Source organism: Alligator mississippiensis, chromosome 6 (assembly GCF_030867095.1).
Source record: "Alligator mississippiensis isolate rAllMis1 chromosome 6, rAllMis1, whole genome shotgun sequence".
NCBI classification, from domain to species: domain Eukaryota; kingdom Metazoa; phylum Chordata; order Crocodylia; family Alligatoridae; genus Alligator; species Alligator mississippiensis.
This window is the reverse complement of record NC_081829.1, coordinates 72621659-72636745: the sequence shown is the minus strand read 5'-3', so window position 1 is coordinate 72636745 and position 15087 is coordinate 72621659. Positions and strand designations below refer to the sequence as shown.

Genomic DNA, 15087 nt, shown 5'->3' with positions numbered 1-15087 from the left:
CAGTAATTTTAATATAAAGGAGTACATTAGTTGAAACTTTGAGACAGAATGGGCTCACTTGTTAAAAAGGTTGAAAACCCCTGGTCTATGCTATCCAGTTTAGTGGAGTGAAGTAGAAGAGGAACAAGTGCTGTGTCAGTTCCTTCCTCCACTGCAGTGGCGATGTATACAGGGTGCATGTGTACCCCCTGACAGCAGCATTCCCCAGTTAGGCAATGGGCAGGGGGGCAGATGGGAGCACTGGTGCACCACCTGAGAGCACTGGCTGGGGAGTGGGGGGTGCTAGGAGAAGACTGTGGGGGGAGGGTTCCCCCGCGGCCGATCATGCTGGCACTTCCACATCGGTGCGATTGGCTGTGGGAGACCACCCTGCTCCCCCTGCCCCCCTGGTTACTGACTGGCCTCTGGGGGGGCGGGGGGAGGGGCAAGTGCCCCTCATGAGAACATGAGTTGTCAGTGTGACGAAGTCATCAGGAAAGCTAATGGCACTGTATCGTGCATCAGCAGATGCATGACGAACAGAACCAAGGAGGTGATACTCCCCCTCTATCGGGCGCTGGTCAGACCGCAGTTGGAATACTGCGTGCAGTTTTGGACGCCGCACTTCAAGAGGGATGTGAATAACCTGGAAAGGGTCCAGAGAAAGGCCTCTCGTATGGTTAAGGGCTTGCAGGCCAAGCCCTATGAGGAGAGACTAGGGCACCTGGACCTCTTCAGCCTCCGCAAGAGAAGGTTGAGAGGCGACCTTGTGGCTGCCTATAAGTTCATCATGGGGGCACAGAAGGGAATTGGGGAGGCTTTACTCACCAAGGCGCCCATGGGGGTTACAAGAAATAATGGCCACAAGCTAGCAGAGAGCAGATTTAGACTAGACATTAGGAAGAACTTCTTCACAGTTAGAGTGGCCAGGGTCTGGAATGGGCTCCCAAGGGAGGTGGTGCTCTCCCCTACCCTGGGGGTCTTCAAGAGGAGGTTAGATGAGCATCTAGCTGGGGTCATCTAAACCCAGCACTCTTTTCTGCCATGCAGGGGGTCAGACTCAATGATCTATTGAGGTCCTTTCCGACCCTAACATCTATGAATCTATGACTCAGACTCAGGAGGCACCAGTTGCCCGTGCTCTACTGGATTAAATTTTTCTCCAAGGTTCACAAAACTTGTCTAAAAATACTGTAAATTTCTACCTCTTAATAGCAAAGCTCTAGTGAAAGTGGGGAGGGGGGAAGGTAGAAGTGTAAGACTCCTAGGTGTTTGGGAATATCTTCTACAAAACAGTAAAATAACTTTTGCAAACAGTTAAATGTATTATAAGACAAGCTTGGTTCTTTTTTCTTTATCCGATACTGTACAGTTTGTTGCTCTATCTCTGCCCTAAGTAAGATGTACACTTATGAACAGGGTCTCTGTCAGAAATGGATTTTGCTTCTAAATGAAATGCTATAAAATCTTTCCATATACTTCTGTGTTCCTACAGATGATGGGAGAAAGGTTTTGTGTACATCTATCTCATGTAATGTGAAATATTAATTATTGGGGAGTAAGAGCAAAGGCTTTAGGTAAGCAACTTGATATTTCTTTTTGTTTGTGATGAACACTCACCAAGGCAATGCAGAAGTTCAGCTTTTGGACTTTGTAAAAATAACAGTGTGTTTTCATTTTCAACTTCTGGTAGGGTAGAAGTTACTTATAAGAATCATCAACACTCATTTGTTTTTCTTAGTGGTAAATTGGCAAGATAATAAATTACTTAAACTTCATGCAGGCACATATCTATTCTTTGGGCACAACACTGAAAGCAGCAATTGAGTATGTGATTGAGCCTGGGACAGAATCAGATTTTGGCAAGGATCTGCAGACTCTACTGGAACAAATGCAAGAAGAGAATCCTGAAGACAGACCAGATATTGAGGTAAAATAGGGAGTTTTTGGTGGGTTAGTTTTAGTTTTTTGACTGTGTTAAGTTCAAGATTTTTACTCCAGATCATGTAACTGGCCTGAAGTAGCTCCTGATTTGGGAAAATTCCACCTGTGTATTATAAAGGACAAGGAGGACAAGGTACAGATGGTAATGGTAGTTCTCAGTAGGTTGTATAAGGAATTTGAATCTATATGTTATTTCCTCTGAAACATTGCTTCAGATTTTGGGCAAATTAAAGCTATTAAGATGTCTGCTTTTGAACAAAGACTTCAAAAATAAGAGCAGAATGCATAATACTATAAAGATACCTATAGTACAACTCATAAATTCTGTTTTGATGGTATGGAAGGGAAGGGGGATAGTGGTATAAGTCATGTTAATTTGGGCATTTCTGGAGCATTACTTAACGATAAGTATTTAATTGTGCATCTCTGGCCATCTACCTCTGATTAGACCTGATGGGTTTGTTTTTCTTAACGTTCTAAATGTTCGTACTCTGTTGTTACTATTTGTTGGTATAGCTGTCATTCTTTACAGAGATTCTTAGATGCATAGGATTTGCAAGGCAATGTGTTCTAAATCATTTCTATTTTTAATTGTCATTACCTTTCTCTGTTTGACTTCTATGTATAAACTCTGCTTTAATACCTTTTTCAAAAGAAAAGGCCTAGCTTGCATTAATAACAGTTCACCGCAGGACTGTGCATCCCTACACCTATAATACTCTACATCAATTTAATGGAATCACTGATCATTATAAAATTGTCCATTGATTTTCATTTCTGACATTGAGTAAACTAATTATCTGCAGAAACTTTATCTACCAAAAAAATTACTTAATTTAAGCTTTACCTAAGTTTGACCTTCACCGGGCATTCCTACTATTTCATCTTCTAAAACTCTGGTATAGAACATAAAATAACTCTGTAGTTACCCATGATAGAAATAGAAATGAATGTATGTTCACTAATCTAATGTAAACACTGAGTATAGTGCTAAATATAGGAGGGCCCAATATAATAATGTTGTCTTAGCAAGTTTAGATATATTGTTTATTATAGCATGATCATTTAAAGCCAAAACTTAGTAGTTATTTAGTACACATATATTCTAAAAAATTTAACTCTATTGTCTATAGAGTATCATATCGTTATGTGAAGAAAAATTAAAGCTTGCTTCCTCATGTAATATTTGTCGAAGTCTATCTGCCATTGGAAGAAGGGTACTTTCAATTGAATCATTTGGTGCTTCCCAAGGTAAACAATATATTTTTCACAATTCCTAACATGTTTATAGGGAAATCAAAATATGCTATTTGAAAATATAATGTTGTACTCTATCCTGTCATTTTGCCTAGAGAGAAAATGGAATTTATTAAACAATAACTTCAACCATCAAATTGTCTGTGGATCCTGTTTCATTTCCAACAGTCAGTGGAAATAATTAACTTACTCTGAACAATTTTCCATTCAGATTTGCAGTGACGCTATAAAATTATGCATCCAGACTTAAAAATGACTTGTTTAGAAAGTCTTTTATTTCTCTACTGTATTTCAGATTCTTAATGACTTGTGTGTATGTGGGGTGGGGGAACATAACAGAAAAGACTTATTAGGAGAGAAAAAATGGTTTAAATGTGGTTTTTAATGTGAACATCTGTTTTTTGTGTCTAGATGGCTGTGATAACATGTGGAAGGGAAAAGTGTATCAGAGAAGTTTGGGATCTAAATTGTATTCAGATGAAAAAAACAGTATAGCAGGTGATTCATATACTGTGGAAGATGTGACAGCTAGCTGTTGCAGAAATGCTTCTATAGAAAATGTGAGTGACCAAGAAGATGGTTCAAAGGTAATACATTTGGATCTGAATAATGAAAAATCTCAACATTCAAAAACAGCTACTCAAGTTAAAAAGAGCAAAGAAGACGACAAGTATGTAATATATGAAGAGAGTTTTGCTGATATCATTTTGGACACACAACCATGCACTATTGACATGGAGAGAGATGTTTTTAAGAAAAGTTGTTTGAGAAAAATGAAAACCTTTCCAAAGCTACCACTCAATGCTACAGACGCAAATAACTTTTTCACGTCCATAACAAACAATGGACCAGTAGCTAAGAAAAATCAGTCATTAGCACAAGAATCTCTATTTGTAGACAATAATAATGAGGTTGCTCCTTTAGAAGGAAAACTTACTCAATTTAATACTAATAATCTTCCAAGAATTAAGCCAAAGAACTACCAAGTTACCGATCTTCCATTAGAGGCATCTTGTATATGTACACAGGTCTCTGGCATGAACCTAGAAGAACACACGCCATTCCTTAACAGTAAAAAGAAAACTTTTCTTTCATCCAGTCATACTTTAGAATTTTCCTATGCTACCTCTGAAACTCCAAATACTCCTGGTACACTAAAAAGCCCAGATCAATCAGCTGCTGGAGCAAAAACAGACAACTATATGGCTCTGGAGGACTGTACTGAAACTTCTCAAGGGTCAAATCAAAATTATTTATCACATTTTAACAAGATGGATTCAGTGTTAGCAACAAATCCCAGTGGGAACGGATATGGATCAAGCCTAATTAGTTCTCCAGTAATAAGCAACGGTATGATGAGCGCAAACAATAATGAAGATAATCTTTGTGGAGGCAGTGTGTCAGAAATCAAAAGTAATGAGCAGGTAGTAAAAACAAAATCTTCATTATATAGTTGCTGTAGTCACTTCTGTGGAGATGAAATGACTTAAATATTATGTATCATCCACTTTCCCAGATTAACAAAGCTATAGACTACAACTTCACTAATCCACATACTTGACAAATCATAGCACACCTTTGGTCTGTCTCCTTTTCTCACCAAAGATTTAAAATTAAGGGGCAGAAATGAAGTGTCTGATGATTAAGTTTTTGTTGTTTAAACATTTTTACAAACTCTATTAATAAGCTTGCTAGTATCTTGCCACATAGCATTAAATTACAGTGGTTGTTAATGAAAATTTAAATTGTTAGTGCAAGCCTGGCCTTACTGAAATCGGAGACAAACATCACACTGACTTCATTAGGGCTGAAGTTTTGCTCTTTTTTGTTTCCTTATAACCCCAGGAGAGAAAATATTTCAGAAATTATAGAAATATTGATCTCCTTCTCTATGCTTCTTTATATGTGCCATGATACATTTCTTAAAAGACTTAAATTATTTACATGTGCAATGTTGAATGCATTGTCCCAGAAAGTTTTACTTCTATAAACAGCCACATAAGGGGAGAGAGTTGATTCCTTCAGTGTATTCTACTTGGTAGTTCTAGCAATATTACCTCTTACCCTGTTCATGGTTTGCATTCTCAGAGTGGACAAGTTTGTTCTCTGACTAGAGGGTTTTCTCTTGTGCCACACTTGAACAGTCATGAGCAACCCATGTAATAACAAAATTACTGACTAACAACAGGGGGGTTTATGCTTTCCTAGTTTATTCTATGACTTGCACAAAGTGAAAAGACAGATGTTAAGTTATAACTCTTGAGAAATTTGCTTAGTTTTGGGTTTTCTTTTTCTTTTTCCTTAAAAGATTCTCTAGCGGCAAAACTGCTCAGCTGGTCTTGCCAGTCTCTCTGTGTCCTGGCAGGTAGCCTCTGAGGTATTATAATTTCTTCAGCCTGGAGAGTAGTAGATAAGTGACATCTGCAGATGCTCTAATGAAACAAGGCTCCTAAAACAGCAGTTGCTATCATGGAGATTTTATATTATTACTTTCTGTTACTCCTCTCCTCAAATAGTCTGAATTCATGAGGGATACCTACTTTGGTGACACCTACTTTCTGTTTAAACCTTGTGGGGTCTCATTTTCTTGGACTCTTGATAAAATTGATTTCTACAAGGCAGTTTCTTTTGTCTATTTTTCTTTTGACCTTCCCTGCTACCATCTCTTAATTTTACATACTCATTAGGGGTAGAGAAAGCTCCAGTGCCATTTCCATATCTGTCTTTTGATACAGTGATACCTCTGGATGTCACTGGATCTTCTGGATAGACATGAAATTGCTCTATTTTATAGAAGTGTACACAAGTGTGTTTAATGTGTAGCTGACTCATTCTGGACATAAAATGGCAAGTCCATTCACCTGCTTGTTTTTCTAATCCAAAGGAATTGGACAAAGGTTCTTTAGATTCTCAAAGATACTAAGCAGCATACACATGCTTTTTGCAGCAGTTCTTTTTTAATATACCTGTGCTGATCAGCATGTTTCAGGATCTATGGAATATCAATACCTATATTTCTAATATTGTCCTTTCTTTAGCCTACAGAGGTTTAACAGAAGTTGTGGCAAATGTAGCAGCAGCTTTTAGAAGAAAAGCGTTGCAGATATGCTCTCTATTAAATAGTACACCTAGAGATACAAACCAATATTCTGACCTTTTTCATTTGTTGCCTACTTAGTCTAATATGGGAATGTCAATAGAAAATTTTGACACACAGAACCTCATTCATTTGAATTCACTGACACACACATTTCTGTCAGTGGAAGGAATGACCAAAGGCAAGTCAGCTATCATACACTTCCAACCATTACAGCTGTTTGTGTATTTAGAGAATGCAGATGCTACATGGCATAGTCTCTTGCTTCAGTGTTGTAGCAAGCTCATTTCAGGCTCTGTCACCAATAATGAATGTGCCAAAGCCAGCTAGGAGCACAACTTCATCTGATTAATGAGGGAAAAGGTCTTGCATTGTTCTAAAACTTGCATATTGAAATGGAGCTTATATGTATCTTCATTTGCTGCTGTTTGTTCTAACAGTGCAGTCTGCTTGCGTAGATGAAGACACTTAGAGGAAAATGATCCTTCTCAGACTTAAAGCTCACACAATGCAAGGCGCTTGATTTGCTTTCCTGAAAATCAGATCAAGACAGACAGTCCTTGTTTGTATGGCAGCATTTGTAATTTAAACTAAGGGTTCTTTTTCCCGTTGACATCTTTGGATGAACCCTTTTGTTTGGGCAGAAAGAACCTCCTTTGCCTTAAAAACTACTCATCTTGCATTATAAGAATATAAAATATGTTAACAGACAGCTTAAGCAAGGAAATGGGCCCTTCATCTTATTGTCATTTGCTGGTAGACAACTTCCCCTTTGTGGTGAATAACTAAATCACCTGGCCTACCAAACTTATTGGCAAAATTATTGATGAATTTTGCGGGACTGGGATTTCATCCCTGATGTTGCTCCCATTACCGGAACCATTATAGTGGTATTTACAATCCGATCTGCAAAGAGCATAAGGTTAATGTCTAAGAAGCTGTAGTTGGTGCTAAATATTCATAAGTAGAAGTTTCTCATCTAGAGACTGAGCCTAGCATAGGCCTGTCTTCAAAGGAGAAGCTTTACTTTTTAAAGGTATTTTTTAAAAGCTAATATTTGTGTCTAGTAGTAGAGGTAGTTTTTGTGCCTTGAGGTTTTTGAAACAGGGCAGCCTTTATCTATAAAGCCCTCCTCTTCATTTTTTTTAATTTTAATCCAAAGTGATCTTAAGTATAAGCATCCTTCATGCCTAAATGCCAGACCTTTTTTTTCTTCCCCTTTCAGAGTCAGTTCTTATGCCCGTCTTCCAACGAGGTGTCTGTTATACTTAGACTTAGTCTGAACACAAGACCTAAGAATTTGCTCATTTACAGCATGGGGACAAAGAAGATGTGAAGTCCATCTGAATGTACTTTCTACCTTTTGGGCTGAATGGGTAACACATTTCTAGACAAATCCCAAAAAGCTGCTGTTTACCAGACATTATACAGAAGATAAGTATATGCCTGCAAATGTAGTTTCCAACAGTACAGCTACTAGGCTCTGTCCTCCAAATATTCCTTATTGCTTCAAGGGGATACCATACAAGTCCCATCTAGGTAGAGATTAACCTTGTCCACTCTGGAGAATAAGCAGTTTTTCTTACCTGTCAATAATATTTCTCCAGTGGACAATATCTACTTGTGTAATGCCCAAAGCTGTTTCATAATATTGTGTGCTTTACTGCCAATTGGCATTACTAAAAATACTTGCTTGCTTCTGTCCTGGTTCTGCAATGTATGTTGTGAGGGCACTCTTAGTAATTTTTATAATTTTGCATGCCATAAATAAACATTTTTCACTTCAAGCTTGAGTGGGGATCTTTTATTTCTCTAACCAATTTCATTCCAATCAGGTGTGTCTCATTTCTAAGCTTGTAATATTTCTCTGTTCTGAAACTGCTATGGCTTTCATATGAGAGAGACTAACAGGAACTGTGAGGGCACTCAAACATTTTTCTGTTGGTTACACCATATCTAGTCAAGTGTGACAGAAGTGAAAACCCATCTAGCTAGAGAATGGCATTGGCTATTAGAAATACCATTTGCAGGTAAGAAAAATTGTCTATTCCCAGAATAGTGACTTCTAAAATAGGGATAATGTTTTATTTTATTGCCTTATTATGGCTATTTAAAAGATGCCAGTACGTTGTCATATAATATATTACTACCCTTGGCACACTTCCAATAATCATTACCCTATAATCATTACCCTACAATGTTTGTGTGTGTAATGCTGTTATCTACAGCTAATAAAACTTATTAAACATTTTTTTCTTTGGTTCCTTACCAAGATTACTCTCTCATCAAGAGAGAGAAGTAATAAAGTAAAAAAAGCCATTTAATATGTAATTGTAGGTATGAAACTGTGGCTTTCATATTTCCACTGTAATGTAGAATACTTTTACTGAGAACTGAACCGTAATTCATGTTTAACACATGAAGATAAGTTTTAGAAACCTGAGAGTTTGAGAAAAATATAAGAATCTAATACAGGAATCTATATAGTTTGAGAAAAATATAAGAATCTAATACAGGCAACCCCTGCTTAACGCTATTTTGCTTAGCACTATTTCGCTATAACATTCATTTTAAATTGATACCTGAGTCCACTTAGCACTCAAGCAGGTTTTGTTATAATGCTTGCAGTCGCCATCTTGGGTCATTAAAAACACTTGTGGTCGCCATCTCGGGTCATCAAAGACTTTCAGTTTCGCTTAACGCTTGTTTTGCTTAACTCCCATCTTTTCAGGGACCAATTAAGAGCGCTAGGTGGGGGTTGCCTGTATAGAGAAAATGAAAATTTTGTTCAGACTTAAGACTTAAATATTTAATGGCCCATTATGACAATGATCAGAGTAATGTACGATGTTGCACAGTATAATATGAGTTTGTATACACACTGAATATAACTCTTTTGGATTTGCTTTGCTTAAATCCTCGTATTTTTTTAAAAGGTCATAGACTTAAAACTTTTCTTAAGTACTGCTGGCTGTTTGAATCTGTAAAGCTTTCAGTCAGATTGCCAAGATTTTGAAATATAGGAAAATTAGAATAGGTAATGGCAAACTCCTTATTTCAGAGTGATATGTGGAAAAGGATGCAATACAAGTCTTTTTTATTCCTCATTTGAGCATCTGTTCACCAAAACACAAACATATTCAGTGTGAGTTAAGTGAAATTTAAGCATGGAATTTAAGATAAACATATGCTTGCATATTCATACTCAAGGAGGGTAGGAAGATGCTAGTTCCCAAACTTTTAAGTCTCAGTGGAATTAATTTACTCTAGTAAGCATATTGTGTGTTCTGATATTATGCAAATTGTGATATTAAATAATTTACATGAAGAGCAGGGAGAATTAAGCAAATTTTTGAGGGTTGTCCCCTCTTTCCTATTTTTCTTCTCCATAATGTTAATATAGACATGCATGATATTTGTAGCATTCCACTGAGTGGGAAACCACCTCTTCAAGTTTCTTAATAATCCAGGAGCATGAGTAATCTTTGACACGGATATTTTTGAAATATTGCATAGCCGCCCCCCACTTCCCCCCCAAAGCAAAATAGCAGTGAAGGTCGTAACTCCTGTACTTATGCATCCTTTTCTCTGGGACACTTAGCAAAGAAATGCAATAAGCCTACAATGCAGATTAAATAACATTCACTAACTTGTAACTTGCTTGCATCTTTCCTTTTTCTGTCCTCCAGCCTTCATTGTTTATCCCATTCTTTTCCTGTGCTTAACTGCCACAATTGAAAATACTTCTTGTCTATCATTTACTTTTAATTACGCTCTTGTCTTTCCTTTTCTCTGAGACAGCTTTTCCAATCCCTATGATTCTTGGCTCCTCTTCGTCCCCTGTTCTGTTGTCTGCCATTGCCACTTGCTTTCTCCCCTGTGGTAAGCTTTTTTCCCCTTTGCTACCCTTATATTATCTCTCTCTTCCTGCTGTATTTAAAATTCCTTGCTTTCCTCCCTCCCATCATACAGTATATACTTTGGAGGTAATACAGCATATACCTTGGAGGTAATGAGAAAATCAAGTGTCTCTTTCTATTTTCCCAGAACGTGGCTAACTTGTATTTCCCACATCATTGCAGCCCTTAAGGTATATATATCCTAATGCAGCAGACACATATAGGGGGCTGGGCCATTTTTTTTCTTTTCCCTTTGCCGGTTATTCCTGAGCTGCTTCTGAGCTGAAAGGCACTTGATATATGGAGCAGAAGAAGCAATCAGAGGGGTCAAGAAGAGGAAAGGCAGTATCAGCTGTCTGTGCAACAGCTGTGAGAGCCTCTAGAGAAGCACTTCCCAAGACAGGGATTGCAATACTTGATTCCTTGGAGTCTAAATACTCTGTGCCTTCTTAATTAATAGGGTGCAAGGCTTCATTGTTTCACCTGTTTCCCAGTAACTGTCCCTAAATGCCTGCAGTTACCCAATGGTAAGTGAAAGCTAATCCTGGGCAACTAAACCCTTCCTCATTTAGGGGTAAGGTGCCCTAGTCTAGTTGTCACAGTGTGGTAGAGTGGACACAGACAGTTACTGTAGAAAAGCTGAGACATTGGTAAGCTCTACCCACTGATAGTTGCAGGCTTATGTACAATGGCACTTGTATATACAGCCATATTCGATCATGACTCCATGTGGTTGTGCCTAGAAAAAATTGGGAACTGTTTTCTTAGGGCCAAGAGACTTCAAGTCATCAGGAGGGAATTTGCTCCCCTTGCAGCTACTCTAAATGAAGTATAGAGCAGTCCCTCAGAGGGCAACATGTGGCAATTGGTACCATGGCAGTAGTTACTTGAAAGACTCTAGGCCCAACTAGCTCCTAAAACTCCCAAACCAGCTGAGGCTATTCTCTCCACCCAGGGCAGTTATCTCGTAGGTGAATTTGAAGTTTTTAAAACCTGTTTTCATTTTTAATCTTCTGTAAGCAGAAACCTTATGCAAGGCTCAGAGACTCTTATGGAGAGAGGAATATAACCATAAGGGAAACTGCCAGTCTTATAGTGCTGCAAAGGATATGGAACATACCTTAAGTGAAGTCTACCCCTCGGTCTGTGAATGTCTCCCTTTCACTGACTAATAGGGGTTCCTTTTTTACAAGTGTCACTTTTTTATGCATCTGACTTCTTTCTTAACTGATAAAAACAATAAAGTAGTCATTTCTTGATCATGTCTAGAAAAGTAATAGTGGATGGCTTTTACTGCAAAATGCACTTATGCATACCAGATAAATGTATAACTTTCTTAACTGCATGATGCAGTGGTACTAAACTTCTGTAGTGTGGGCCAAATCTAGTCTGTGGGGCCATGTCATCTGGTCCAGGGGACTCCCCAGAGCTCTGTAAATATGGCCACAGAAAAGGTGACAGCATTAATTGCCACAGCTCTGGGAGCAATTAATGCTGCAGTCATTTCTTCCACATCCAAATTTCCATATTTCTGGGGAGCCCCACAGGACATGTGACAGCCCTGTATGCAAGATCTTTGGGCTAGGCTGTGGCTGGATCTGAGGCGTGGGGTTGCTCCATGGCCAGATCTGGCATGTGGGGCCCAGCCAGGCTGCCACACTGGATCACACCTGCAAACTAACCTCATGTGCTGACCACATCCACAGGATCCGGCCTGCAGGCTGGCACCAGGCTGCTCATCCAGCGCATGGCATCAGACGGTTGAGCACCGCTAGGATAATACAACACCAGTCTCAAATTTGTCGTCTGTTGCTTACATTGTAACAGCATTTGGTTTAATGCATGTTGGTTCATATGCAGCATATTTCATTCTCACTGACTGACTTGTACTCCTTTTTAATTGCACTAGAAATATGTAAAGAGAAGCAGCTGTAGAAGGGCTGATCTTAGAAATTTTGAAATTGAGGGGAGCTAGTCAGGTTCCCAGCTGCTTAATGCCACAGCACTGAGGGAGCTCTAAACATTATTCCATAAGTCCACAGCACTGTCAGTGCCCAGGTGGTAGTAGCTCTGAACCTATTAGTGTTCCTACATTTTCAAAGTTCCTAACCAGTTTTGGAGCTATGACTAGCACAGCCCTGCCGGTGTGTATAGAAGTAGCATTGCATACAGCAGTGGTTCTCAACCTTTTTTAGACTTGAGGCACCTGTTGTTAGAATTAACACATCTGTTTTCAGTCATTTTTTACAATGAAAAAATAAGAGGTTTTTTTCTGTTGTAAAGAACTCAGAAAACCACAGCAGGTCAATGTTTTTAACACAGACTTCCTATTTGAAATATCTGGAGTTATCTTGTTAATCATGTTTGCACATGTAACAGTGCTAACATTTTGTGAAACCTTGCAGCACCCTTGAAAAGATCTCCAGGCCTTTTTTGGATCTCAGTTGAGAATCACCAGCTTAGTTGTCAGTGTTGTCATATTAGCAGACCCAAAACACATAATCTCTTTGCATCATCAAAGCGTCTGGCAGTTGATTTGGAGGCTTCTGTTAGAAGCCTGGGGCACATTTACATGTTCATTAATGAACTTTTGCTAATGCAGATTAAATTTAGTACCTCCATTATGAGGTACTAGAAAAAGGAACATTAGCCTATTTCAATGCATATTAGCGAAAGCACGCAGTTTTTGTGATGCTTTAATATGCATTAAAATAGACTAATGCACATTAAAGTGCACGTGTAAATATGCCCCTTGAAACTGAGGGGAGATAGTCAGTTTCAGGAGAGCTGTGCTGCAGCAGTGGGCACTTAATGAGCATTGATGTGTTCCCATTGTATTAAACATAGATGTTTACATACTTTGGATAAGTGCATATCTTTTCTTATCTCTCTTTCTCCAGAGGCTATGTACTTCAACAGTATTAGGTTCTGCACTCAAGTTTGGACCCATCTCTCCCTGTAGTTAGTTAGTGATGGGTTGTTTGTTTGTTTTTTAATCATGCTACCCTGATTATGTAATGAAGAAAAAAATGAAATACATTTTCACATGGTAAAGACAGACTGCAAAAACATAACAGTTAAAAATAAAACTTACTGGTTCACCTTTTATTGATACGTTTAAAAAATTGTTAGGCCAGTGTATTTACCAAACTTGACAGCTACCTCATGGTGAATGTCAGACTGCCACCAGGATTCCAGGTATGAGATTAATGTGGCTTTCCCTTATCTTCCCCTAAGGCTGTGGTAGTGGGGGGGGTTCTGCTGATTCTCATAAGAACACTTTTAAAGTGCAACTTGCATCATACTATTGTAATTGCATTATAGTGATGAAAAGCCAGTTTATGGCTCATCAAGGTATGCTGTCATGGCATATATTATGAACAATTGGCTGCAGTAGATGTGAGTACAGGGATTTGTTTATTTATTTTGGTAAGGATGTGGTGATATACTGCTATCATATCTGAGGAAACTCAAAACCTTAGCTCTGGCAAAGCGTGCAGAGGTTATTTTTGCTGCAGAAAGCACCAATTAAATTAGAGTTAGTATATGCCGAAGACCATACAAGCAATAAGCAATAGTTTCTGTGTCTAGAATTTATTACACTGTCTAACAATCTTTTCATGAGGTTAATCCCAAGCAACTACTGTTAGTGCTCGGTTTAACATGTCTTGTATCACTTCCCAAACAACATTCTGTTGCACAAAATGTCTAAAATTGCAAAGCACCAACAATGTCAATTCATTATATCAAACAAATACTCGTACCTCATACCCAGGAAGTATTAATACTTATGAAGGAAGAGTAAATATCTATTCTATTGCTTCAGTACAGTATCTTATTTGTACTAAAATAATGGACCAGGTGTAAAAAACTTATTTCAATGAGCAACTAATGCCACTTTTGTAAGTCATATTGTCAGCTAAAAATGCACTTTTACTTAAAAATAATACTGACATTTCTTCTGTCAATGTTGCTTAACTTCTTTCACGGAAGAAGAGATTTTCATGCTGTCTTAAGGTAAGACCTATAATGTAACTGTCAAGGTAAATCGGGATTTTTTTTCCTTCCAAAACCTCACAGCTTAGAAGGGTTTCTAATGATTCATTATCACTGATGCGCTATAAAGAATCTTTCTGTTGTGATCAGCCAAGAAAATATCAAACAGTTTAAGTCTCCAGACAAAATTTCACCCTTTTGAAATTGAATTTGAATTACATTTTTTATTATACACTTCACAACTTGAAACTCACTCATACAATAGTAGTGCAAAGATTTTTTTTTTTAATGGAAAAATAACAATACTTACTAACAGTAGTTGGAATAAAACACCTTCTCCTAATGCTTTTTGAAAGTTTGCATTTAATTTAGGTTACTTTTTGGTAAGTGTATTTTATAAGCTTTTTAATTTTAGAAATATTGTTGTTATAACTTTTCCCCCTCCCTCACATTTTATTTTCAGTGGCTCTCTCTGAAACTACTCTTGTCTTGGCATGGTAAGCCATTGAAAGACTATGAACTCTGGGCATTATGCCATGAATGCTTGCTTGCGCTCCAGACTTGCACTGATTACCCAGGTAGTGTCTTTTACTGTTTCTTTATACTATATATGTATATTAACTGCATAATGTTTTACTTAGATTGCTGATGAATCTATATATGATGGTGTTTTATGCTCTGTGTGAATAAATACATGAATTATGTTTCTTCTGTAATTCAAATGAATCCTGAAATTATAAATGACTGTGGGTAACTTTAAATTTTTATGCTGTAAATGTAAGCTTTAATAATGTAGACAGTATTGGAAGAAAGTGTGTGGGGTTTTTTGGCCCCTCCAGACTTTGGTGTATGAGTAAATTAATCCTTGATATCCAACAATGAAATAAATCAAGTTAGAAACTTTAGGAGTGAGAA

The 15087-nt window shown here is 37.9% G+C and overlaps 1 protein-coding gene across 3 annotated transcripts in view; it reads left to right on the top strand.

Moving 5' to 3' along the window:
- Positions 1 to 15087, top strand: part of KNDC1 (kinase non-catalytic C-lobe domain containing 1) — a 137463-nt gene that overhangs the window by 54825 nt on the left and 67551 nt on the right. For all 3 annotated transcript variants that reach the window (XR_002089353.2, XM_019484195.2, XM_019484196.2), the window contains 4 exons: positions 1763 to 1909; positions 3057 to 3174; positions 3592 to 4604; positions 14636 to 14750. Coding sequence is in view for 2 of the 3 variants with exons in the window: in XM_019484195.2 (XP_019339740.1) it covers positions 1763 to 1909; positions 3057 to 3174; positions 3592 to 4604; positions 14636 to 14750 (1393 nt within the window). In the remaining variant the exon portion in view is untranslated. The remainder of the gene's footprint in view (positions 1 to 1762; positions 1910 to 3056; positions 3175 to 3591; positions 4605 to 14635; positions 14751 to 15087) is intronic.